Source organism: Paracoccidioides brasiliensis (assembly GCF_000150735.1).
Source record: "Paracoccidioides brasiliensis Pb18 unplaced genomic scaffold supercont2.1, whole genome shotgun sequence".
Classification (NCBI taxonomy): Eukaryota; Fungi; Ascomycota; class Eurotiomycetes; order Onygenales; family Ajellomycetaceae; genus Paracoccidioides; species Paracoccidioides brasiliensis.
In genome coordinates, this window is record NW_011371358.1 from 2,028,842 (window position 1) to 2,054,792 (window position 25,951).

The window sequence follows — 25,951 nt, forward strand, 5'->3', positions numbered from 1 at the left end:
ATGCAATGCTGGCTTCCTCTGATGCAACTCACTCTGCATTTGGTACCTGAGCAGATACCACGAAGGAATGCATGGTAAAATTTTCAATCGAATAAATCTCTCACAGATAACAAGAAGGTAAAACCGAGATTTAACAGCAATGCATTTTAACACCTTTTTCAAAGAAGTGAGCACCATGTCAGTCTGTTGATTTAGGGGACGAGATGAAAGGACGCCTTACATTTTGTACTCGCAGCTGCCTTGCGCAGCACGAATCCCATCTTCCGTCTCGAACGTGTACGAAATCTTAATATCGAGATCACGCTTGTTTTTCTCATTAGGTTTATTCTTCAGAAAACCAGTGACAGATTCGTTCTCCTCAATAGTGAGGACTTCACGAATATAGAACACTGTCTGCTTCCAGTGGGTGTACTTGGCGTGGGGACCCGTAGAGAACCGGATGTGCTTGTGGCATGCGGTGAAGTCGATATCGAACCAGGCGATGATGGCGTGAATGAAATCACTGCGTTTCGCGGTGAGTTTGAAGGGGACTGTGAAGGCGAGATCGGCGGTGGTGACTGTGTAGAGATCAAGGGTAAGGACGGGGCATGGATCGGTGACTAAGGCTTTCAATTCGACGGTGTCGACAAGGGGTTCGGTGAGGGCGACGTCTTTCATGGGGGAATAGTTGAAACCCCATACATTGTCCCAGACTGTCAGAACGGAGGTGTTAGACTAACTGGAGTGTTGTCGGGAACGAAAAGAAAGTGCATAGACAATAGAAAGCATACATCCGATTTTGTCATCTTTATACTCTCCATCCTCAATGGCAGCAAGGTATATGGTAGCCTTGTCTGGGAAGATCTTGCCGTCGGGGACAAGATAGGTGTCGCGAGCGTAGAGAACAGTGTCCAACATGGATTCGTAGAGAAGGAAATAGCCCATCCATTCCGATATAATGATATCGACCTTGGGAAACGGGAGGTGTACTTCTTCCATCTTGCCCTGGAGAAGGGTGATCTTGTCTGCCATGCCGTTGACTGCCACGATTTGGCGGGCCTTCTCGATGATGGAGGACATATCAACACCAATAACATGGCTGGCACCTGCGCGAACGGCAAACCTGGAGCAGGATGTAACTGTCAGATTTTGCCCATTTCAAGTTTTGTGAATGTATATATATTGTCATTTCGCAAGATACATGACATACATGCTGAGAATACCAGTCCCGCACCCCACATCGAGTACTATCTTATTTTTGAAAAGATGACGATTTTGGTAAATAGCATCTCGGTATGATCTTGTGCGAACTTCATCTTTCTATAAGAACGAGGAAGGAAAACGATAATTAGCTTCTTCTCTTCTTGGAACGCCGGTTGTGCGAACTGGGGCAATTCCACTCACAAGCATCTCCTCATGAATGCCTGTCACCGTTGTTTTCTTTGTCAGTGTATATAAATTCGAGAGGGGTGGCAATCAGGGTCAATTTACCATGGTGATCGTAGCTAGGACAATGTTAGATATATTAAAGGGTTATAGAGGTAAGGATATCTTCTCATACCTCGTAAAATAGCGAACCTCTGCGTGGTCCAGGCCAGCCATCCGGTCCGCGCTGGACGACTGAGACGGGGTAGAGGTATCCATTTTGTTCGAAGCTCCGTTCATTGCGTGGTGAAAAAAGGAATAGAATAAACGACAACGATGCAAACACGAAACTCTCTTTGGGATGAAGATATAAAAAAAATTACAAAGAGAAATCGGCAGCTGGAAAGGAATTTTATAGTGTCGAGGAGGCGAGGGGTAGATGCGGTTTGCAGAAATCTCTCCCTTAGCCTCGCAGAAAATAAATAACAAGTCGGACTTTTGGGTTGAAGGTTAATACGGGCGCTAGTCCCAAGCTGGCTAGACTCAACAGCAAGGCTGTCGGTGGATCTGATTCGACGGCGCCTTCGACAGGGGCTCAATCTAGGGCTATATCGGGGCCTAGCCCTATGCCCTAAGCGGTGGGCTACTTAAGAGCTCGGTAACGCCCTGGATTTAACGTGTGCCTGGGCAATTAGCTCAGTTGGTAGAGCGTTCGCTTTGCATTCCTCCGCGTGCGAAAGGTCGTGATTTCGATTATCACATTGTCCATTCTAATTTTTCCCTTTCCTTCTTTTATTTTTTTTATTTTTATTTATATATATATGTTTTAATAATTTTGAATTTTGAATTTTGAGGAAACGATACCGGCGTTGTGCAATGCTTCTCTGGGGTTACTTTTCTGACCGTGGAAGATGTCCCCAAGTGTTGTTGTGGTCCAAATGTTGTAATCCCCCGACCTACCACGGAGCTTCCCAGAAGTATTCCTCGCGTATTGACCTTCGATGAAAGCTTTGCGATGTCCTTCCAACAACAATGGTGCTCATCATCGGTGAGAGACCGATTTACCGGCAGGTTCTATTTTTGACCTTTTGGATATTTTTAATTGGTAGTTCCACGGCGTCTACTGGGGACAGGCTTCCGGATTTCAAGGAGTGCCTGAAAGTAAGCCTCTCTCCTCCTTAATCCGCTGGGACCATACCATCAGAAGAGTACGCATTAACAGTCAACACGACAGGTATGCAAGACAGAAAATTGCGAAAAGGGGAAGTTATCGCCGCGTAAGTATCATTTCTGCTCTATAAGGCATTATATCTGTCTCTGACACTTTTTTTTTTTTTTTGTTTTTCGTATTTTTGGTTTAACAGCTCTCTACCTCCGGCTCCTATTATGGGATTGCCCTGCGGAATGCGATTACACCTGCCAGCACATCATAACAGACCGCCGCGTTAATCGAGATCCTCCAATGCTCGAACCCGTCCTTCAATTCCACGGCAAATGGCCATTCTACCGAATACTGGGCATGCAGGAGCCGTTCTCTGTCATTTTCTCTTTTCTGAATCTCCTCGCCCATCACCAGGGGATGACCCGGATTCGAGAGTCGATACCTCGCTCATATCCAATGCGGCCATTCTACCTTGCCTTTGGGTACTTTGGCCTAGCCAGCTGGATTTTCAGCATGGTATTCCACACCCGCGATCTCCCCGTGACCGAAAAGCTCGATTACTTCGCGGCCGGCGCAAGCGTGCTGTATGGGCTATATCTCGCTGTTGTTCGGATATTCCGCCTCGACCAGATGACACCCCCCGTCAAGCCCACGCTGCTCCGGGTGTGGACGATCATCTGCGTGGCATTGTACAGTACCCATGTTTCGTACCTGAGTTTCTGGTCTTGGGATTACACGTATAACATGGCTGCGAATGTTACAGTAGGGGTGGTGCAGAATCTTCTGTGGACATGGTTTAGCATCTCGCGGTACCGGAAGTATATGAAATCGTGGACTGCGTGGCCGGGCATGATCGTTGCGTGGATTATCGTCGCGATGAGTCTGGAGCTGCTCGACTTCCCGCCTTGGCATGGCTTGATAGATGCGCATAGCCTGTGGCATTTGGGGACTGTAGTGCCTACTGCGTGGTGGTACACGTAAGTTGTATATAACCCTTTCAAAACAACATAAATGTGCTGTGCATCCTCTAATCCGGTGAATGGTTGCTGTATAGATTCCTTGTGAAAGATGCCCAGGACGATCTCGCTGGGCAGCGATTGAAGGCTTAAATGTGTCTTATATTTAACTTCATATAGTGCTTTTTCGATTTGGGGCATTTATGGAAATGGTATCCATAGATGTGTGTAGTTCGGGATATATATAGGATATGCTGTGTGGGTTTAATGTGGGGTTGAATGAATACTCGTGCAGATCTTAACATTTTGGAAGTTCGATTGAATCATTTCATATCATATCATATCATTTTATTTTCCTTGCTCTTTATTCCCCTTTCTGTTTACTCCGTATGTCACTGGGCGGGAGGGGGGGGAAGATGGCGATGATTATGACACTTTTCTTTTTCTTCTTCCTTTTTCTCCTTTCCAAAGAATAAATGTTGAAGAATTGATGAGCGATTTAAATCATGGCCAAAGCAAACTGCTATTATGTGGCTGACTCCTTTTTAAGTTGACTCCCTCTAACCTTCTGTTGGTGGGTTCTTCAGCCCCTGTTCAAGCAAGCTTAAAACACCTAACTATGCAGGCTGTTAGTCCCTTGCACAGCTGAAAGAGGCGGAGATTCACAAGGGGCTCGGGGACAAGCACAAGCAAACTGGTTAATTAGTTAGCAAACTTTCTTGCCCCATTTGGGTTCCCCGGGCGTTTGGCCTTTCACCCAACCGCATGACTCAGCCACTTCCAAGGCGTCTTAAGCTTTGTCAAGGCAAGCATCATTCCATCCCTCACTCTTCCCCCAACCCTCTCTTGAACCCCTCACCGACCTTCGAAATTCTTTTATCCCACGACCACCTTCTCCTCCATCCCGCTCTCTGCGGTGATCAAGCATACACTTTTGCTATTCCAGATTCGCTATGGCGTCCTCAGCGGTAAAGAAAGCCATTGTCGATGCTGCTGCTGCGTACACCAAGCCTGAGGGTATAGTCTTCGAATATGGCACAGCTGGTGTAAGTGTTAAGCTTCCATTGGTGCAGTGGCTCTCTATGGGTGGTAGTCTAATTGACGATTACGTCTACAGTTTCGCATGAAAGCGTGAGATCCACCGAATGCTTCTGTTTTCGAATCCCCTGTCATCTCATTGATGCTTCTTTTTCCCACTTTGTTTCGCCAACACAATGCCTCGCTAAGGAGAGCGTTGCTGATACTTCTGCCACAATCAGGGATGTACTCAACACTGTTGTCTTTGCCGTCGGGCTTCTAGCCAGTCTTCGCTCCAGAAAACTCAATGGTCAAACCATTGGTGTTATGATCACCGCGAGTCACAATCCCGCTGAAGACAATGGTATCAAGCTTGTGGACCCAATGGTATGTGGTTCATTATATGGCTTGACAGTTGGTCAAGTGCTGACATACTCGTGCTCTAGGGTGAGATGTTGGTGGTAGGTTAACCTGTACCTGGCAATACGTCGCGTCTCATCGCCTCGTTGATATGTTGGCTTACGCAATGGTTTTTCAAACCAAATTGTAGACGAACTGGGAAAAATACGCAAGCAGATTGGCAAATGCACCCCTTGAGAAATTAGGGGATATGTACAGCGACCTCATCGATGAGATTGAAATTAAGATGGAGAACCCCGCTTGCGTGGTCTTCGCCCGCGATACTCGCGCCTCAGGCTCCCGCCTCGTCGGCGTGCTCTCCTCAGCGCTCACTGCGACGGAGACCGAATTTGAAGACTTCAAATACTTGACCACTCCCCAGCTTCATTACATCGTCCGCTGCAAGAATACGCTGGGTACTCTCTATGAATATGGTGAACCTACGGAGAAAGGTTACTACCAGAAACTTAGCGCAGCCTTCAAAAAAGTCATGAGGGGACGCGCCACGTCTGGCGCAGTAGCGGTTGACTGTGCAAATGGCGTTGGAGGCCCTAAGCTTAGAGAGCTGATCAAGTATTTGCCTAACGCTCAGGCAGGAGGCGTGGACATAAAAGTCATCAACGACAATGTGATCAACCCGGAAAGCTTGAACTACGAGGTAAGAATATTCACTTTGGGCTTTCTATTCGCCTGTGCTTTGCTAATGGATTTTTTTATCCAGTGTGGTGCGGATTTTGTGAAAACCAAACAGCGTGCCCCACCCTCATGCAAAGTCTCGACTCATGAACGCTGTGCTTCACTTGATGGCGACGCAGATCGAATAGTTTACTACTATCTTGACACAGGCAATATCTTCAAGTTGCTTGATGGTGACCGAATCGCAACCCTTGCTGCCTCTTTCATCGTTGAATTAGTCAAGAATGCTCAACTTGGAAGCAAACTTAAGATTGGCGTTGTTCAGACCGCCTATGCGAACGGCTCAAGTACGGAATATATAGAAAAAGTTCTCAAGCTTCCCGTCATTTGCACACTCACTGGAGTGAAGCATCTCCACCATGCCGCGATGAGATTCGATGTGGGAGTCTACTTCGAAGCCAATGGACATGGAACCATAACCTTCTCAGAGCACGCTCTCAAAACCATTAAATCCACAGAGCCTCGATCTCCAGCCCAACAATATGCCTTGGAAAGCCTCATTGCTCTCACAGAACTCATCAATCAAGCGGTTGGCGATGCCCTGTCGGACTTGCTCCTCGTCGAAGTGATACTCGCCCACAAAGGTTGGAGTCTCAAGGAATGGATATCGACATACACAGACCTGCCATCCCGCCTCGTTCGAATTGAAGTTGCTGATCGGTCAATATTCAAAACTGTCGATGCGGAACGGAAGCTTGAATCGCCAGCAGGCTTGCAGGCGCGTATCGATGGTCTCCAGTCGCAGTATAACAGGGGCCGTAGCTTTGCTCGTGCCAGTGGGACGGAGAATGTGGTTCGAGTGTATGCTGAGGCAGCGACACGATCTGAGGCTGACGATCTGGCTACACGGGTTGCAAGCACTGTACAGGATGCTGGAAGAGCTAGGAATTTGCAGTAGTGGATCCAAAAAGCAGAAAACAAGAAAAGGAGGGAAGGACTAAAAAAAAGAAAAAAGAAAAAAGAAAACTCAAATTATCAGTATATTCATACACCTAAACAATGCGGATACCCACTTCGTTCAACATCTCGAATGTGTAACTGCCAGTTCGAGTCGGCATGGGGAATAAAACGAACAAAGGAAAGTTGTTATTCAGAGTTTCTCAAGGGTCCCACGTTTATGATAGGCCTTTAGTTTTACCGTATATCGGATTCAAAACTATCTTCCCTAGCACAGACGCTGTGTGCGGCTCTTATTCGATGAGTGTGTTTTATCTGTCTCTCGTTTTCAAACTTTTTATACTGTCCACGGACCTGAAATAAGGGAAAGAAGGGATGGACAAATGGTTCATGTGAGAATGAACCAAATGAAAGATATGCAAATGGAAAAACCTGGGGAAAATATTTTTATTATCCGGATTACATTCCACTGCGCTATGCGTTTCTCCAGCTATTATACAACGATATGATTCGTTTTAACCACTTAAGCTACGTGGTAGGCATGGGTGAAATCAGAAATATCCATAGGAATAACAGTCACACAGTCACGCTAAATGGCAAACCAGCAACATACGATGTAAGGAACAAAAGGAAAGAAGCTCCCATAAGAACCCCTGTATATATTTTTTGGGTTTTCCAAATAGCAACATACCACCCTACCCCTCCTCACGATCCATCTCATCCCTCCCCCGTTTCGATGCCTTCGCTGGCCTCCTGCCCCTCAATGTAGCCCCCTTAGTACCCCTATTCTCATGCAAGTTCTTCATCTCCGTTATGGCATGCCTCTGCGCCTCACCAACCCTATCACTCAGCACCATCACCTCCTCTTTCTCAACCTTATACTCCTCCAACTTCTTATCCAGCGCATTCTCAATCCGCAGCCAGACCTCCAGGTCATACTGTGTCACAAAACTAAACGCATGCCCACTCTTTCCAGCTCGTGCGGTCCGGCCTACACGATGGATGTATGTCTTGCTGTCTGGCGGGAGGTCGAAATTGAGCACCACGTCGACGGAGGGGATGTCGAGACCCCGTGCCGCAACATCGGTGGCGACGAGGATGTCGCGGCTGCGCGAGCGGAATTTACCTAGTGCGCCTAGTCGGTAGGACTGGGAGAGCTGGCCGTGGAGCGGGATCGCGCCGAAGCCCAGAGCGCGGAGCAAGATGGCGAGGCGTTGGGTTTCGTTGACTGTGCGTGTGAAGATGATAGCGGACTGGCCGGCGAACTCGTTGAGGAGGTACACGAGGTAGATGTCTTTGTATTTATGGGGGATGAAGAGGAAAGTTTGGAGTAAGGTGGAGACTGTTTGGTATTTGCTGCTGGAGATGGAGACGCGGAGCGGATTGGAGAGGGAGGCGCGCTGGAGGGATTCGACTTTTGAGCTCATTGTTGCGGAGAAAAGATATGTGCGGCGTTCACGGGGGAGGACTTTGAGGATCTTGTCGAGGATGGGGCCGAAGTCAAGGTCGAGGAGACGGTCAGCTTCGTCCATGACAAGGTATTTGAGGTTGCGGAGGGAGAAGCCTTTTGTGTTCTCGAGGTGGTCGAGGAGGCGGCCCGGTGTTGCGACGATGATGTGAGGTTTCTTTCCGAGGGCGATTGCTTGCGGGACCATGTCCATTCCGCCAACTATGACGGCGCAGCGGACTGAGATAAGGGATCCTAGAGCTTCGAAGGCTTCGGATATTTGGTATGCCAGCTCTCGAGTTGGGGCGAGTACGAGGCCGAATAGGGATTGTGGTTTATCCATTAGAGCTATTAGAGAAGAAGATACATTAGCGGGATTACCCCAGTGAGTCCGCAAAAGGAAGCTGAGCAGTTCACCTTGTAGAATAGGTAAGGCAAATGCGGCTGTCTTCCCGCTTCCTGTCTCCGCCAACCCGATCAGATCCCGGCCTTGCAGGGCAAGAGGGATTGCTTCTGTTTGAATTGGAGTGGGTGTCTTATAGCCTAAAGCCTCACAAGCCTCACATAGAGAGTCTATAACCCCCAAATCCTTGAATGACTTTGTGGCAGTCTCTTCTTGTGGGTTTTTGGCACCCTGTTCACCGGCTTCAGAGGTCAATTGATCCTGCGATTGCTCCACAGACTTGGAGCCTGATGTTTCGGGATTGCTTTTGGTAGAATCTGGCCGAGCTGCGTGAGCCAGCTTCCTCTTTTTCAACGCCTGCATCCTGTGTATTAATTAGATATATTAACCCGGTGAGGGATTATGTGTCTGTTTGTGTCTGGCTGTAGATGAAGATGTATCGATAATTGCTGTTTTTTGACTTCCCCACCAAAAAATTAACTTTGACGCCGCAAAATCAATGTTCCGGCCTCCGCGGAATTTCTGCTACATTGGAAAGAAAAAGTTCAGATATTTGGAGATAGATCGATCGGTTTAAACTTCTCCGTTCTGGGAGGGATAATCTTTTCTGGAGACAACTTGGATCTCTTTGTGCCGAATCTAATTGTCATTATTTAATCATGGCGAAAAGACGTACGAAGAAGCGGACTCATCTCCAGGCTGGGAGCAGTAGCAATGCCGCTCCCAAAAGTGCCTCCGCGTCAATGACCAAGTCCCCAAAGAGTATGGTGATTCGGATGGGCGCTGGTGAAGTTGGACCAAGTGTTAGCCAGCTGGTGAAGGATGTACGGGCAATGATGGAACCGGACACAGCCAGCCGTTTGAAGGTAATAATATTTTTTGTCTTTTAGCGATGGAAATATTTGCGATATTGGATAATGACAACGAACAAGCGCTGATCTGATCGCTCTTGAATATAGGAGCGGAAATCGAATAAACTGAAGGACTATACCGTCATGACTGGGCCCCTAGGAGTGACCCATTTGCTGTTATTCTCAAAATCGAGTACAGGAAATACGAATTTTCGCCTTGCCCTTGCTCCCCGCGGACCTACGCTACACTTTAGGGTTGAAAATTATTCGCTCTGTAAAGACGTCGTCAAGGCATTAAAGCATCCGAAAGGATGGGGCAAGCTTCACCTAACGCCTCCATTACTCGTGATGAATAACTTAATGTCTTCGAATACAGACAACGAACATATCTCGAAAGCAGTTCCAAAACATCTGGAATCTCTTGCGACAACCGTTTTCCAGTCCCTATTTCCCCTTATCTCTCCTCAAACCACCCCGTTATCTTCAATTCGTCGCATCATGCTGTTGAATAGAGAATTATCCCCAGAACAAACTGAAGATGGTTTATACATTTTAAATCTTCGCCATTATGCCATCACAACCAAAAGGACTGGCATACCAAAACGAATTCGACGTCTGAACCCCAAGGAACAGCGACATAGAGATCGAAAGACTGGAGCTCTCCCTAACCTCGGGAAACTGGACGATGTAGCAGACTATCTGCTGGACCCATCCGCGGCTGGATATACCTCTGCTAGCGAAACTGAACTCGACACTGACGCTGAAGTCGAAGTATTGGAAAACACTGCGAAGAAGGTTCTGAATAAACGCGAACTGCAACGTATGAAGGGTGGCGAAAAGAAGTCATCGAAACCTTCAGATCCAAATGTTGAAAAGAGGGCGGTCAAGTTGGTGGAATTGGGTCCACGGATGAAATTGAAATTGACCAAGGTTGAGGAAGGATTGTGCGGCGGCAAAGTTTTGTGGCATCATGTACTGGCCAAAACGGAGGCGGAAACTAAGGAGCTGGATGAGGCGTGGGAGAAGAGACGCAAGGAAAAGGAGCAGAGAAGAAAGGAGCAGAAGGAAAATATCGAAAGGAAGCGGAAGGAAAAAAGGGGGGGAGGTAAAGGGGATGCAATTAAAGAGGGTGAAGATGGCGAGGACGATGGCGAGGACGATGAGGACCTCCATGACCAATGGGATGGTGAAGATTTTGATGATGGTGATGAAGACATGGAGGACGCCTCGCCGACGATTAAAGGAGGAACTTATCACCATCTAATGTGGCCTTGGTCACCCCTTTTTGATATGTTCTTTTTGTACAAAGTAAAGCGTGTTGTCCTTAAGACTGTTCATGATCTTCTTTCCAATTACACCGTCGATTGAATAGATATCCCAAGAAACAGCGATTGATGTTCGAAGTTCCCGCAACACAGGTCCCTTCTATTTCTAGACCCCGTTTTTGGTTTCCGTGCATCTTTTTCATGCACCATAGATGTCCTGAATTAGGAACAAGATATTTTTACGTTCCACGGTATAATCTGGATTTTCCTGTATCAAATGATAGGCTTTGCCTTTGATGACATTGTCTAGGTATCTTAAGACGCTGATGTCCTCCGTAACTTTTCGTCCACAAGCCTTCCCACCATCTTCTCCAGGATTGCAAAATCATTCCCATCCCCCTGTCTTTCAAAGTAGCATTGAACACTCCTCTCAACGTACTTCCCAACAATGTCAATCTCAACATTGACCTCATCCCCAGGCTTCTTCTTAGCAGTCACAACCTTCTCTTGGGTATAGGCAATCAGCATAATCTCAAACCACCCCTCTTCGCCATCCAGCACTTTGGTCGCGGTCAGACTTGCGCCATCCAAGGTAACATATCCCTTCTCAACAACGTATCTCAGTACCCCCTTATCTCGTGGCTGGAGGCGGAAAGTCAATGCATTGCCATCTGGCGTGACCGAAAGTATCTTCGCGGTTGTATCGACATGGCCCTGGACAAAGTGACCGCCTATCCGCGTCGAGGCAGTGACTGAGCGCTCCAAGTTGACGCCAGACCCCTTGGTGAGAGAGCCCAAGTTTGTACGGCGGAGTGTTTCAGGGGCGATGCCGACTTTGAAGGAGGATTTATCGAAGGCGGTGACGGTGAGGCATGTTCCTAGATTTGCAATTTTTTATACTTAGTAACTATGTCCCTTTGGTAAAGGTATAGAGCCTCTATAGTGGTGTTCCCGTACCATTGACGCATATGCTGTCACCCAAATGGCAATCTATGAGTATTTCCTCGCAATCGGATATCGTCAACGAAGTGCCTCCGCCTCCACTGGCGGTCTCATCTTGAGCTTCAAGCGATGTGACCGCTTAATAGATTTGTTAGCAACCGTAAAGTAACTGGGATGTATGAATAGAGTAGGTAGCGGTTTGCTGCTTACTGCCGATCTTCTCAACCAAGCCTGTGAACATATTTAGCACTGAACTGGCTCGAGCGCAGCGAATCTATATCCTTTAATTTTCTTTGGCCGTTCCTTGTACCGTGTTTGGTCTGGTATGGTAATCCTCCAGTTCTGGTCCCTGTTTGCCCGACGGTTGGTGTGATTAGAATTAGCTTTGCAGGGTTCCGGTAACAGCAACAGTCCCTTCGGCATTTGGCTTGCTTCGGCGGTGATGGTCGGGTCATTTAACACCGCGGCACACCCAAGGGAGAGTTATATATTTTGTAAACTCCCGAACAATTTTTCCACCATGAATTTCCACCATCCTGAGCTTGGCTGTGGCTTGGTCTGTACGCATTGTGTATTCCGTTACGATGAAGTTACATCTGACATTGAGGAGCTTCGCGAGGAGATCCAACACCGTGCTATTTAGCAGCAATGGCTTGACGGCGACAGCTAGATGGCGGAGCTTTTCAACCGCCGCAATGGTTAATGCGGATAACCTCCCACTGGCGGGAATACGAGTTTTGGATATGACAAGAGTTCTTGCGGGTGTAAGTTGTCATTGTGGTGTTGCCTGGTAATCTATCTTCATGTACAGTGCATTGACAGTTCTTTACTATACCCTATATAGCCTTACTGCACACAAATACTCGGCGATTTAGGGTAAATAACCGGAACCTTGGAATACGGCATAGGGAGATCGTGTGTGCTAGATGTATTCACGGCTTCGATGCATTATTAGATTCAAGATTGTTAAGGAATTATGTTTTACATATTTATAGTGCGGAAGTTATCAAGATCGAACATCCTACCCGTGGCGATGACACACGGGCTTGGGGACCCCCTTTCGCGAAGTACAAGGAAGGCACAAAAAAGGAGACACCGGGAGAGAGTGCATATTATCTAGCAGTAGGTCTAGCGTGGCACCGATGGGGTTGGGTTTTGGGGGAGGGGGTCTCTTTTTTACTGACCACTTACCTACATATTGTGCTATCTTACTGACTCCGGAAATAGGTAAACCGCAATAAGAAATCACTGGCTCTGTCCTTCGCCCACCCTTCCGGTGTTGAAATCCTCCATAAGCTCGTGAAGGATTGTGACGTCCTTGTGGAAAACTACATACCCGGAGCGCTGAAGAAATACAAAATGGACTACGAGACTATCAAAGCCATCAATCCCAAGGTGATATACGCAAGTATCACCGGTTATGGACAGACTGGTCCATACAGCCAACGGGCAGGATACGACGTCATGGTCGAGGCTGAGATGGGGCTGATGCACGTCACGGGCTCACGAGACGGGCCTCCCGTTAAAGTCGGAGTCGCAGTCACGGATCTAACCACTGGACTTTATACATCGAATGCTATCATGGCGGCATTGATAGGCCGAGCCAGGACTGGAAAGGGTCAACATATTGATGCGGCATTGAGTGATTGCCAGGTTGCAACATTATCAAATCTGGCTAGCTCCGCTTTGATCAGTGGTGAAAAGGACTCGGGCCGATGGGGAACTGCTCATCGTATGTAGTGCTGATATTCTGAAGTGGAAACGGTATATATAGCTGACAGTATATCTACAGCTTCTATTGTTCCCTATCGTGGATACAAAACCAAAGACGGCGATATTCTGCTCGGGGGTGGAAATGACAAACTATTTGGCGTACTATGTGACAAAGTGGGTCATCCAGAATGGAAAACCGACGAGCGCTTCGTCAGCAACAATCTTCGGGTGAAGAACCGAGTGGTATTAGATAAGATGATCGATGACAAGATGCGGGAGAAGACTACGCAGGAATGGCTTGACATTTTTGAAGGTACCGGCATGCCATATGCGGCAATCAATGATATTCAAGGAACCCTGAATCATGCACATGGTAAGTTTGCAGTATTCGAGCTTTTCTATTGTATAAGAATTATAATATACAATCACTAATACAATGCGCGAATCCAATATAGTACTCGCTCGAGGGATGGTGACAGAGGTAGAACACGCAACCTGCGGACCAATGAAGTTGGTCAATACCCCTATTAAGTATTCTGATGCCACGCCTGGTGTTAGAACCCCGCCTCCAATGCTAGGCGAGCATAGTGAAGAAGTTCTTCGGGATCTTGTGGCTCTTGGGGACGCTGAGATAGCGCAGTTAAAGAAAGACGGCGTTGTCGCATAGACATCTTCTGTCATTAGACTCTACCACTCTGCAGTGCGCACAATTGGTGGTTTCGCCTGGTTTTGTGTCATATCTTAGATCCCTGTACTATCTTGGATTTTACTACTACTCTAGATTGATCTACTCATTGAGATAGGTAAGACTATTTGTTATTCTGATTCTTTTAAAGATCCATGAATATATAGAAGGGCAGTCTACTCTTCAATGTCCCCACGGTCGTTGCTCAACTGCATTGCATAGTTTCCAGTTTCCAGTGCATAATGCCGTCCATGTATGTATTTTGCCAGGGACATATTAAAGAACATATCAAATTCAAGAATAGTCAGTTCATGCTTCTGTCGGAGTCCTGGCCTCGTCCAAAGTGTGAATTGCAAATCATGTGACCCGGAGTGACAGTGGGCAAAATCGCTCAGTTTCAACACAGAATCCAGGGAGTTCTGCATTGTGCGTTTCAATTAGATGGAATAATCGAGCAGTCTACGTTATATGCAACCACAATTTATGTTTCAATTCCCGCCATGGAGTTGCAGAACCAAACTCTGCAGATTCCTCCCGCTCCGCCTGCCGGCCCCCCAAACTCTGAGTTGAACCATCTTCCTCAGAATAACGGAGCGTCGCTATCTACATCCATACCGGTTTCCACAGCTGCCTCTCAAGCTTCCTTCGAGGAATCTGTGACTCCAGGCTCCAGTTCTACAAACTTACTACACATCCCTAAACTTTCTGCAGCGACTGTGGAACTTTTGGCTCGCACAAATGGGATGAACCGGCAGAAGCCTATAAGCGACAGCTCTATAATGAGCAGCTGCAATAATACGGCCGGGACCCCATGTTCCACTCGTAGTGAATCGAATGGTGACTTATCGGCACCAGCAGCTTCAGGAAATGGAAAGAAGGAGGTGAGGGAGGGGACAAAATACATGTCAATATTATCATCACAGTCTTCCATTTCTCAACAGGAGAATACACTTGATAGCACCACGTCCATGGATATAACTACCCAACAACAACCGCCCCTCGCCACTCCAGGGCCCACTAATGTTTACAACGCTGTGAGATCACCCGATAGCATTGCCCCGACAATGTCCAGTCCGACTCTCGCCAACAATATGCATCTGAGGAAAATTGCTCCTCACCCCGCAAGTACCCCTCTTGCCACTTCAACATCCGGATCGAAACAGCAGAGGACGACAACAACCAACCTTCGCAGGAGCGGCCGGAAGGGAGCAAAGAGGCGCAAAATGGGGAGAAATAAAGCCAGCGATGATGACGATGGTATAATCAAAGCTAGTGATACTAGTTCTGACGAATCCTCTGATGAAGCTACACCTGTTATTATACAGACCAAGTCTGGTAGACAGATCCATCGACCAACCGTCTTCGTTTCTGCGCAAACAGCTACGGGATCAGGATCACCCACAGCCCCTGATGCAGCATCGTCGCCACACCCGCGAAAGCGAAGACGGGTCTATCGCAAAGGGAAGGAAGTCAATGTCGTATGCCGGCACTGCGAGAGAGGTCATAGCCCTACAGGCAATGTGATTGTCTTTTGCGATGACTGCAATCGACCCTGGCACCAATTCTGCCACGATCCCCCAATCGAGAAGGAATTGGTTACGATGAAGGAACTGGAATGGTTTTGCAAAGAGTGTCGACCAGTCGAGACTTCGTCTCATGAGATATACCCTCCGTCAGCCGTGCAACAAGTCACTGTCAATAGAATAGATACTTCCAATCACGTATCTACTATCCCATCGGAGACCAGGGTTGGAGGCGCTCAATTCTCCCCGGAACAAAAACAGGGATATCTGAGTAGCCTTTCCCACGCCCACCTCGTCAACATCCTGCTAGACATTTCCAACTCGACACCCGACCTTCCCATCTTCCCTGAAAACTTGTTAGACTTACCATCATCGACCTTACCACAAACCACACTGCATGCACCAACAACACAACCCAGAACAAGTAACAAACCACCCTTTAATATTGGCGAATCTTCAACATCAGTGTCAACCCTATCTAGCCAGAACTCCCTCACAACCCCCCAGTCATCCATCGCCGGCCACCCACACCCACCACCTATTTCTGTCCCTGTCGCCGCGGAAGAAAACAACTTAGCTCTAATTCCCAACAACGAACCTAGTGACGAGGACGAAAATGAGGACGAGGAATACATGTATATAGAAGATCACCGGCTCTACCCTAGGCCTGGCAATGGGTTCCGTCTCCCTCCCGATTCGGAAGATCTTGATATGCTCCTGGAAGATCCTGCATGGCCTACGTTCAGTCATTCCTTACATGGATCAGTTAAGGTTAGAATGGAGACAGGTGGGCTTCCCATAGTAGTCGGAGATGTAGCTTAACAGTTTTCTTTTTCTTTTTCTACTCTTTTTTCTATTTTCGTTTTAGCTCTTTAACAAGTGAGAAGTCTTTGGTACATGCTGGGGTTTGCTATGCATGTCTTTCATTTTAATTTTGAACCTGTGCATACTTGATGGCTGGCGTGCAAGTGGGGATTTGGGACACTTTGCACTGGAGTTATGATGGTGCAGTTGTATTTTCAAATATATCCCACGAGTGTTTCAGCAAGGGTGGGTACTTTTAGCATGATCAGGTGTTCTTGCGAATGATTGTTTGCACAAGTGTCACCTGGTTAGTTACCATGTAAGGATTTATGGAGGTGTGATTCTGCGTATAAATAACTTGAATAGTGTAATATTCACCCTTCGCTAATTAAAAATATAAAAAAGTAAGAAAAACGAAATAGACTCTCTTAAACTGGTTAAACCTATTATACTGTAGAGACAAATATGAAATGCGGGAGAGGGAGCAAAAAAAAAACAAAGAGAGCCACATGGGCTTGTTATTTCATAAAATCCCGATCGAGTTCATACCATTTACTCTGTGAAACAAGTTGGTCCTGATGCCGCGATTAAGAAAGTAAATGAAAATAGAACAAAGAAATCTATATCCTCATGCCACATGAAACCGATAAATAATGGGATGCGTTTAGTCGGGGAAATAAGAAACAAATCGGAGAGCAACAGCACGTGCATAGGCAGGTATGTGGGAAGTCGACTGGAAATAAAAAAGCTAGGACTTGAGAAAACTCCCCCCCCCCTTAAACGATGCGAATAGTTGAAGATGCTATCTATCTATGTCTTCCATCTCCTGGCTGAAGGAGTGGTTGCAGTTGCAGTCGATGAGGATACAGCCACGGTTTCATCCCCAGTATAGTCAGAAATACCGCCGTTGATGAAAAGTCTTTCTTCTTGTTCAAGTTTGGCAGCTGCCTCGAGGACGATAGCGTGGCTATTGGGTGCTCCCAGCTTGACCTTGATCTTAGACTCTTCAGGTTTTGTCTTTTCTTGTGCGTCGGGTGCCGGAACTCGGAATCGTTTCATGACAGTTTCTATCATTTTCCAGAACCAGTAGAAATTCAACGAGTTGAGAATAAGGTTGCTTCCGAGGTACGTTGCAATGAGCCAGATGGGAATGCCACTGATGTTCTGAGCATCCGCGAATTTAGAAATTTCAGCGTTTGCCATGGTACAAGTCTCTGTTGCACAGGGCATAGAGCTCCTGTCCTGGAAAAATAAATGGACATTTAATGGGGCCAGCGCGGATCTACCACCCGCTTGCCTGTACGCGCTGAATATGTCCATGAAGACGCGTGTGGATTGCCATGTACCCCACACAAGGCGACAACAGAAGAACACTGACAGCAGCACCATTCCATTATACCACTGCACCTTGCTGCCTGTCATGTTGACTTTGTCGAAGAACCAGTGGAAATTGAGGAATGGGCTGGAGAGCTCATAGAGGATGAAGGTTGGGCCATAATAGTTTACGAAAGGCCGCTACCAAGAAAGATACGATGTATAAGTGATTAGTTGCATACTGTTAAGGCAACCGAACGGCAAAGTATCCACACAGTGTAATACTGGTTTTCGCGCTCGGGAAACTTTAAAAGGATAGAACGACGACTTACGAATCCCAAGCTAAACACCCACAGTGCACTGACAGCGTGGAACCAGAGTCCAATCCCAAATATCTTCATATACCGCGTGCTAACAATCAAGTCCCAAATAAAATATCCCACTGCCATAGATTGTATCAAGCCACATGACCCCAAATAACCCCAAACCCTCTCAGACGAATTCAGACTCTGCCGATCCTCGTCCGCAAACATGACCCACAGGGCTACGGCGTTGATGAGAGAACTTTGTACAAGAGAGACGACATGAACGTCCCAGTTCAGCTTCGTCCGATGGCTGAAGTGAGGGTATAACTTGGGGAACAAGACGGTTGAGAGATAGGGGGACACTATGGATTGAATGAGTTGGTAGCCGACGAAGGAGAAGATGATCTCATGAATGTGGAGTGGCATGGAATGAAGCCCTAGTTTCTCTGACATCGGGCGGAAGGCATCTTGCAGCCATTGCGGTGAGGGTGGTATGGGATCCAACATTGCTGCTTATGTGCTTGCAGTCCCTAGAGCTTTGGCAGCTTCAGGCAGGAGGAGAGAGGAAAAGGAAAGGAGGTGAAATCTCCGGTAAACAGGAAATGCACGTCTAGATATCCATAGAGAGCGAGGTAGGCTGAGGCAACAGGCTTAGATAATGATTGAAACCGAGCTAGTATGTATTGATATTATCATTATGTTTATTATTATTAGCCCAGAGCCATGCTGCTTGATCGTGTGGTTGTCCGGGCTGTTGTTGGAGGCCTGATGTTGAGGTCCGATGCTCACGGTTGGTGATCAAGTCACGGTTAAAGGGGATACTGCCGCCTGCGCTAAACCCAAAACAGCAACAGCCTGCTTCGTCAAGACTTTTGAGATGGTTGGGGAGGATTATGTAATATAGCTGAGAGTGAAACTAACTAGCCCGGTTTGGGTTAGGACAAAGGACCTGGGGGGGTATCACATGTTTTCTCGGGAACCTTAATTGAACGACGTCAAAGCCGAAGATGTGACACCCTCTTTCTTTCTTGGCATATGAGAACATTAAACGTTGGAGCAAGGTGAAAAAGGCCCGACGGAGGACAGACCCACTCACTGGCTACACTAATCATAGTCCTCTATGCGAGGGAATAAAAATATCAAAAGAAAACGAGAATGAAAACAAAGGAGATGAACAAAAGGGAAAAAGACACTCCACGCTCTCCCTAACCTCTGCCGTTTGTTCGCCCATCCATCAATTCAACTACCCTGGCACGTATCCGTAAATATAGGCATCTCATAAGGCAGAGACCACTATTTCCAATTCCCCTATAACTGAACGCTATCAAGCTGAGATGGGGGGAAGGAAGCGATTTCAAAACGCATCAAAGCATCAATCAACAATAAGCTCGGGAAAAAAGGAACAAAAAGAAGGAGAGAGAATAGCTCATGGCATCATAATCGTAAAAAGCCAACGGAGAGAATTCATAACTCAACGTTACGCCTAATCGCAAGCGACCGACTCCTGACAAATTCCAAACACCTTTTCGCTCCTTGCGCTGCGTATATCCGTCCCCAGACCACTATCGCTATGTGGTGCAAACAAAACCATTTCACTGGGGTTCACGTAGCTCTCGTCGTCACGGGCTTCTGTGAGTTCCGCGCTTGCGTTGCTCTTGCTATCTATCCCCCGTAGCCCGTCCACCTCTTCGTCCTGGCTCTGTTCACCTTCACTCCCGCTTTCACTTTCTTCGGTCCAAGTCCCTGGCTCGGCGGCCACCAGGGCGTTGGTGGAGCTACAATAGCTCGATTGTCGATTGGCAGATATTGTACTCCCTGTGCCATAGGACATGCTATCTGTATATGTTCCAGCGTAACTTGTCCTCCTCTCTGTTCCAGTGTCATTCTCGTCCCCGCTGATTTCCTCACCCTCTTCATCTTCCTCCTTGACCACCTCGTTCTCTTTATTCGCATTCGAGCTCCGGGTGTCCCATGAAGGTTTGCGGATGGGGTAGTTTGACTTGACGGAGTGGCTGCGCTTCAAGCTGGTTAGTCCTCTACTTGCTGCTGGGAGAAATTGTCGGTCTGCTAATTCTCGCTTCCCAGTGACGTTGCTGAGGCTGAGAATCCTTCGCTCTTTCTGCGTGTTTGAAAATACTATGGATCCTGCTTTGGATTTCAAAGGAGTTTGTCGTCGTTTGAGAGCCATCCCGACACCATTGCTGAGGATACTGCTTTCTTTAGAAGCACTTACGGTACTCCCACGGGTTACTGTGCTAGCAGAACTGGGAACTCTCCTTAGACTCATAGCCTGGGCGCTGCCAGATCGACTAATCAGCAAGCTCCTCGCATGGTCGAGAACCCCTTCAACAATCCTCCGTTCCAGCCCCTCTGCACGTTCTTCCATGTGCTGCATTTCTTCCCTTCGGATGTACAACGCTGTCTCTAGTCCCGACACTTCCTTGTGGAGCTTGATATTTTGTTTGTTAAGCGCTTCCTTCTCCTCTTTCAGCTCCTTGACCATGCGAGAAAGAGACTCCTTTTCTTCATTCAGTCCAACAATCTCTGCCTCTACCTTCCCCTTTTGAGCGAGCCTTTTCTCAAGCGCAATGGTTACTTCTTGCGCCTCTTTCTCCTTGCTTGCACCAGTTTCGGCCACTTGAGCCGACTGGGCCACCATCATTTCGCGCAATTCATTCGCGGTAGAGGCTATCTGGTCTTGAATCTGGTTCAACTTGTCAATCTGAGACACTGATATGCTCGTGGCAGAAGCATGATTAAGAAGGGAGTTAAGTTTGTCATGGACCTGTGAGTCGTCATATTTTTCAGGCACAGCGATTTCCCGAGGCTCTGCCGGAGGGTGAGGGGGTGGCAGGGCAGGTAACAAGGGAGGAATGGCTGAGGGAATAGCTGAAACATTCAACTTCAGTTCCTCGCTAGTCTTTTGAGAATACTCGTAGTGCTTGCCGACAATCGACAAGATATCCTTGATAGTACTTAGGATTTCAGGATGCGAGTTGATGAGTTGGTTTTGCAGTCGGTCTGTTGCCTCGATTGCTCGTACAAATTCGCCCTTAAGATGGTCATGCTGTGACTGGACGTCGGCACGGAGGTTGTCGACCTTGAAGAAAGATTGATCAACACGATCGAAAAAAGTTTTTGCATCATCGCTCATCCTCTCGCAAGCTTGGGTTACGCTATCACCCATTCCACCAATTACGAGCTTGAGATCTTCAGCAATGTTTTTCGTGCTTGTTAAGGTGTCTAAGGCTTCGACATCACGCTCTTCAATAGCCGTAAATTTCGAATCCACCAGCATCTGCGCATCTTCATACTTGGCCAAAACCTCGCTAAATTTCTCGTCCATTTTCGCACAGAGGCCCAACACGATTGCTGCTCGAGCCTCTTCCTGTTTTGTAGACATGGTGGTCTCTCGTTCCGCCATTTCAATTTTCTCAGCCTCGCTGTCGCCATGGGATCGTTCGAATTCGCGAGTGATCAGGTCACTAAGCTCCTTAAGGCTTTCAGCGGTAGCGAATGATTCTGACAAGTCACTTAAAGCTTCTAGAATCGTTTTCATGTCTGCCAGACCTTCATTGCTGGTTGTAAGCTTGCCCTTAAGTTCCTCCTTCAGATCATTGATCAGCTCCTTCGCTTGCTCGATTTTTTCTGCTAGTCCCCCATGTTCGATTTTTCGGGACTCAAACGCCTGAGCTGTAAGGTCATTTTCCACCTCAATTTTTTCTCTAAACTCTGTTACCATATGGCAGATGGCACCGATGTCATCTTTAGTCGGAAGGGTTTCCACATCGGGGAGAACAAAATCCTCAAGTTGAGATTTGATTTCAAGCAGCATCATCTCAAGAGTTCGCACATCTTCCTTGAGAACTTTCTCTGAGGTGTCTTCTACTGGTGGTGTGGAGTTTGTTTTCAGGTCCTCCACCACAACCCAGATATCCTTGACGACGGTTTCAAGATTCGCTATGTCAGATTTCGATGCACCTTCTGTTTCCACATGAGCGGCAAAATCGTCAAGGATGCATTTTGTCTCTTTGGCGAGTGCCTCCAACGCATCTACTCGCTCCGCGATCATTCCACCTGGATGTTCATCTAATTTACCGCTCTCTGCCAATTCATCAACCTTGGCTTTCATGTTCATGAGCAACGTTTCAAGTGCATCGGTATCCTCCTTTTTGGCGGCATTTTCATCAATCACCGCCGGAGGAGTTTCACGAGAAGCAACCTCAACTACCAAGTCCTGTACTTCCTTAATTGCACTCAGGATGTCAAGAAGGTCGTCTTTCTTCACGAGATCTGGAGGGTTTTCTGGGGTAATATGGTGGGGCTCGATTGCTTCTACTTTAATCTGGAGCTGTGTAACAAGAACTTTAAGACTTTCGATATCATTGCCAATGGAGGATTCGCTCGCAAGCATGATCTCCCGTCCGCGGGCAGTCTGGGTTTCCTCAGCCTCCCTCTGGTCGTGGCGTAATTTTTCAAGTTCAGCCCTCACACTGGCTAAGCCCTCTCTTAGTGAACGGATAAATTCATCACTTGAACCGCTATCTCCGGGCTTATTCATAATCTTCTCCATATCGGATCGAAGAATATCAATACCATCGTGGAAAGCATCGAGAAGTTCCTCAGCATTCGAAATAATGCTCTCAGTCCCATCCTTTCTCCTGTTATGCTCTTCTTGAATCGCCTCAAAACTCTCTTTGAGGATAGCAACTAATTCGTCCCTTTCAAAGTTGGAATTCTGTTTCATAATAGTGAGTGCCATGGTTTCGCGCAGATGCTCGAATTCATCTTTAACCATTTGAGAAATTTCCGAGCTGTTGTTATCTCTCGAATGATCATTTCTTGCAAGGTCGCGAATGGTATCAAGTATCTCGTCCTTATCACTGGAGGCATTATTTCGAACCAGCAGATTACTCATTGTCTGCCGAAGATGTTCAAATTCCTTTTCCATAGCATCAAGCAGCTCGACGGTATTAGAGTGGCCACCATCAGACACGTGAACGGCTTCAGCAATGGACTTTTCCAGGTCAGACTGCAGGAGATGGAACCCATCCTTGATAGAATGAATTATCTCGTCCTTACTAGTGACATCAGACGCACGATCCACATAAGATTCGATTCCACCCCTAAGAGCCTCAAGACCATCTTTGACAGCATCTAGTACTTGTTCCGTATCCCTCCCGTTAGCCGAAGAATATTGTTTGAATTCATCCTTGATCTCGCCTAGAAGGGAATGAAGTTGTTCCAAAACCTGATCGTTGAGGTTGTGGTGCAACGGCCCAGAAACTTCATGAAGTCCAGCCCTTACGGCTTCTGTAATATCGTCACGGTTGAATTCAATATCTCTGGACAGCCCGTCTTGAGCAGCAAAGCCTTCCTTGACAGCTTTTAAAACGTCGTCGCGATTGATAGCGGCTTCTCTATCAAGGACAGCAGGAGGAACAGGCCACTCGAAGCTTTCCATGCAATCCCTAATTGTTGCGGTAATTTCCTCCTTTGTAATTGCTTCACTAGGTTCGATTCGTGGAGGAGTGAAGTTTTCGAGGCCTTGTTGGACGGCTTCAAGGACTTCATTGAATGTGATGGCTGGCTGAAGGGATTCTTTTTGAGGCTGGTACGCTTTTAAGCCTTCAGTCAAACACTCCAAAATTTCATCGCGCTCAAGTCCAAAGTTTTGCAGTTCTATTTCTGGCTTGTACGACTCCCATGCTTCCCTAACAGCTTCAAGGATCTCTTCCCTTTCTATGCCAGATCCGATAACTTGGGGAGGAGCAGGCTCAGGCAGAGGGTGATCTTCAAGCGCCTTCTTGACAGTCATATACACATCTTGGCCATCGATCGTGCGGGAAATTTTAGAAGATATGTGATGATTGCTCTCACTTATGATCTGCTCCATGTGCACTCTCAGTTCGGCTAGAGCGCAATCCACGATATGTGCGATATCCTCCGCTCGAGCACCTTGTGTATGCTCTGCTGGTTGTATCCGTTGCGCGTCAGCCTCTTCTAGCTTTCGCGCGATCTCCCTTCCCATCCCCAAAACCTCTCCTCTTAACTCCCGTACAAGTGCCTTGACTTCGTTGGTCAAACCACCACCTTCTGCAACACTACTTTTGACCCTTTTGAGGATGCTTAATATCTCCTCAGAAAGCACCACAGAAGGATGGCTTGGGGAGCCATTTTTGGCTTCCAAGCCAAGGGATTTGTTACGTTCGGGAGTCTCCATCTCCGCCTTTCGGCTCAAAGGACCTGACTCATAATCATACTCCAGAGCTGGCGGCCTGTCGCCGGGAAACAGTTTCGAACGGACAAGGGCGTGGTTACCAGAATTTTCTTTAGCCAAGTGGAGAATTTCTTCAAGCATTTTTGACATGGTGCCGTCGGAATTCTGTTCGCTGGGCCTGGATTTCAGTTCTTCCATCAGCTTTAGAAGCATCTCTTGACCCTCCTTTGTGGCCATTTCACGCAGAACCTTTTCCAGCAATGCAATGCTTGCGGAGCCATCTGTAGAAATGGAGGGAGAGGCAGTCAACTCCCTCTCAATAGTAGCTGCGAAACTGTTTGGGCTTTGCATTCGGGGGAGTATGTAGCTTTTCCGTGATAAAGGAGACGTTGCATCGTGTGCTTTATTATCAAGCATGAAGCTGCCAGCACCTGAATGGAGGTAGGAACCAGTAGATCTTGAAGATTCGCTTTCGATTAACCTGCCAGTTAAATGTGTCGCGAGATCCTTGAGGCTGCGACGTATATCTTCATCCCGAGCATTTGTTGCGGCTTTGAGACTGACCAGATCAGTTGCATTATCTTTACTGCGCCTGCTTAGCTGTGCCATTTCTTGCTGCAAGGCAGTTGCGATAGTGGTCAAGATCGAAATTTGGGCCGACAATGAATCCACTTCTTGAGGCTGTCGTGGAGAAACGTTTTTGCTTGAACCTTTGGTAGGAGATTCTATCTCGATTGGGAGCTGCATGTTCTGCAATGCGAGCATTGTGGCGGACGGCGGAGTGATTTCTCCAAGGATAGGCTTGGAGAGATACCGGTTCATCGATGCACGAAGACTAGAACTATCTTTCCCAGCAGAAGTTGGCGTCTTTACACGAGTGGGGCTTTTCTCTCGTGATCGTTCTCCATCCACATCAAAAGGACTGCGTCTGGTATTTCTCTCAGGGGAGCGTCGTTCCGTGTAGCTTGTAAGCTCTCGACTGCTGGCTGGGGGTTGAAGCGACTGTATGCGCTTGTGATACTGTCCTTTGATCAGAGATTTCTCTGGCGATGATTTCAGTGGCATTGGATTAATCGTGTAAGAGCTTGGAACGTTTTCATTGCTCTTCTCTGTTAAAGTTGCGGCCACTGCTTGTATAGAAGCGGAGATATGTTGTTGTCTGGTTGCGGGGCTGCCAGAACCAGGGTTCAAGGGAAGTGGAGGGGGCGCTCGTTCTGGGTCGGCACTGTCCCACCTACAGCTCCACCCACAATTATATGGTGTTAGTTCATACATGATCCATGGAATTGAATAGCGATTGCGTAAGAATTATGATTCCACGTACATCGGGATAGCAGGTCGGGTAGACATCTCTGAGAAAGAGTGCCGGTGATCTTTGAGAACCAGTTCTCGATCGTGAGATGGTTCTATTTCATTTGGTTTCATTTTAATTCTTCTTCGCGCTGGTAACAGCACCAATGTCCAATTGCTCAAGGTATTTGCGGAGAAATACGTGCGGTCCGCTTGCTTGTTTCGTTGATATGTATGTGGGTCTCTATGGCACAACGACCATTGTCGTTGAGAATTGAGAAGGGGAGCAGGATAGAGAATGTTCCGGTAAGTTGATAGGGAGAGCGTTCGTAAAAAGGGAAAAGCAGATATGCGAATAACAAACCAGGGGGTCAGAAAACCAAAATTAAACAACAAAACCGTAATCAGACAATTCAAGGAAAATATAAGGTTTCAGTCGTCAACAACAATACCAAGGGGACGACTCCACCAGCGCATATGTCCTGATATGCGGCTGAGCGTGGTTGGCCCCAAGATGTAAACAAACAATAATTAAGGTTACCCGGGACACAGGCCAGCGCCAAGAGATACCCCGTGACCTGGCAAGCACTTAAAGCCGCCCTTACCCAATGGAGAAACTTGCCCAACACGACTAGCGTGCTTGTCGGTAAGCGGGCCAATCAACCCTGAGCACACAAACTTCTCCCGCCTCCTCTCGAAAAAGCAGTCAGGAGGAGAG

At 47.4% G+C, this 25,951-nt stretch overlaps 11 protein-coding genes and 1 non-coding gene across 12 annotated transcripts; 6 read left to right on the forward strand and 6 right to left on the reverse strand.

Moving 5' to 3' along the window:
- Nucleotides 1-216: 216 nt before the first annotated feature.
- Nucleotides 217-1,644, reverse strand: PADG_00602 (protein-arginine omega-N methyltransferase HMT1; the record flags this gene model as incomplete). Its single annotated transcript, XM_010758119.1, has 6 exons — nt 217-692; nt 771-1,102; nt 1,190-1,299; nt 1,384-1,403; nt 1,471-1,484; nt 1,541-1,644. 6 exons carry the CDS (start codon nt 1,642-1,644, stop codon nt 217-219), a joined length of 1,056 nt encoding a protein of 351 aa, XP_010756421.1.
- A 385-nt stretch (nt 1,645-2,029) lies between these two features.
- PADG_11126 lies at nt 2,030-2,112 on the forward strand. Its single transcript has one exon. It is a non-coding gene; the product is annotated as a tRNA-Ala (tRNA).
- Nucleotides 2,113-2,376: 264 nt separating this feature from the next.
- On the forward strand, nt 2,377-3,615 carry PADG_00603 (uncharacterized protein; the record flags this gene model as incomplete). The annotated part of the gene is made up of 4 exons (XM_010758120.1): nt 2,377-2,505; nt 2,579-2,621; nt 2,709-3,483; nt 3,561-3,615. 4 exons carry the CDS (start codon nt 2,377-2,379, stop codon nt 3,613-3,615), a joined length of 1,002 nt encoding a protein of 333 aa, XP_010756422.1.
- Nucleotides 3,616-4,415: 800 nt separating this feature from the next.
- Nucleotides 4,416-6,472, forward strand: PADG_00604 (phosphoacetylglucosamine mutase PCM1; the record flags this gene model as incomplete). Its single annotated transcript, XM_010757598.1, has 5 exons — nt 4,416-4,512; nt 4,580-4,866; nt 4,926-4,940; nt 5,030-5,536; nt 5,600-6,472. The coding sequence occupies 5 exons, from the start codon at nt 4,416-4,418 to the stop codon at nt 6,470-6,472; spliced, it is 1,779 nt and encodes a 592-aa protein (XP_010755900.1).
- Nucleotides 6,473-7,166: 694 nt separating this feature from the next.
- Nucleotides 7,167-8,684, reverse strand: PADG_00605 (ATP-dependent rRNA helicase RRP3; the record flags this gene model as incomplete). Its single annotated transcript, XM_010758121.1, has 2 exons — nt 7,167-8,266; nt 8,336-8,684. The coding sequence occupies 2 exons, from the start codon at nt 8,682-8,684 to the stop codon at nt 7,167-7,169; spliced, it is 1,449 nt and encodes a 482-aa protein (XP_010756423.1).
- Nucleotides 8,685-8,980: 296 nt separating this feature from the next.
- PADG_00606 (uncharacterized protein) lies at nt 8,981-10,540 on the forward strand (the record flags this gene model as incomplete). Its single annotated transcript, XM_010757599.1, has 2 exons — nt 8,981-9,187; nt 9,281-10,540. The coding sequence occupies 2 exons, from the start codon at nt 8,981-8,983 to the stop codon at nt 10,538-10,540; spliced, it is 1,467 nt and encodes a 488-aa protein (XP_010755901.1).
- A 212-nt stretch (nt 10,541-10,752) lies between these two features.
- Nucleotides 10,753-11,620, reverse strand: PADG_00607 (riboflavin synthase, alpha subunit; the record flags this gene model as incomplete). The annotated part of the gene is made up of 3 exons (XM_010757600.1): nt 10,753-11,315; nt 11,395-11,517; nt 11,590-11,620. 3 exons carry the CDS (start codon nt 11,618-11,620, stop codon nt 10,753-10,755), a joined length of 717 nt encoding a protein of 238 aa, XP_010755902.1.
- Nucleotides 11,621-11,963: 343 nt separating this feature from the next.
- PADG_00608 (uncharacterized protein) lies at nt 11,964-13,759 on the forward strand (the record flags this gene model as incomplete). The annotated part of the gene is made up of 6 exons (XM_010758122.1): nt 11,964-12,143; nt 12,224-12,255; nt 12,375-12,501; nt 12,607-13,111; nt 13,172-13,465; nt 13,548-13,759. The coding sequence occupies 6 exons, from the start codon at nt 11,964-11,966 to the stop codon at nt 13,757-13,759; spliced, it is 1,350 nt and encodes a 449-aa protein (XP_010756424.1).
- A 194-nt stretch (nt 13,760-13,953) lies between these two features.
- On the reverse strand, nt 13,954-14,202 carry PADG_11127 (uncharacterized protein; the record flags this gene model as incomplete). Its single annotated transcript, XM_010758422.1, has 1 exon — nt 13,954-14,202. One exon carries the CDS (start codon nt 14,200-14,202, stop codon nt 13,954-13,956), a length of 249 nt encoding a protein of 82 aa, XP_010756724.1.
- A 75-nt stretch (nt 14,203-14,277) lies between these two features.
- On the forward strand, nt 14,278-16,122 carry PADG_00609 (uncharacterized protein; the record flags this gene model as incomplete). The annotated part of the gene is made up of 1 exon (XM_010758123.1): nt 14,278-16,122. The coding sequence occupies one exon, from the start codon at nt 14,278-14,280 to the stop codon at nt 16,120-16,122; it is 1,845 nt and encodes a 614-aa protein (XP_010756425.1).
- A 792-nt stretch (nt 16,123-16,914) lies between these two features.
- On the reverse strand, nt 16,915-18,230 carry PADG_00610 (uncharacterized protein; the record flags this gene model as incomplete). The annotated part of the gene is made up of 2 exons (XM_010758124.1): nt 16,915-17,619; nt 17,751-18,230. The coding sequence occupies 2 exons, from the start codon at nt 18,228-18,230 to the stop codon at nt 16,915-16,917; spliced, it is 1,185 nt and encodes a 394-aa protein (XP_010756426.1).
- Nucleotides 18,231-19,206: 976 nt separating this feature from the next.
- PADG_00611 (uncharacterized protein) lies at nt 19,207-25,368 on the reverse strand (the record flags this gene model as incomplete). Its single annotated transcript, XM_010757601.1, has 2 exons — nt 19,207-25,177; nt 25,268-25,368. 2 exons carry the CDS (start codon nt 25,366-25,368, stop codon nt 19,207-19,209), a joined length of 6,072 nt encoding a protein of 2,023 aa, XP_010755903.1.
- Between the last annotated feature and the right edge of the window lie 583 nt (nt 25,369-25,951).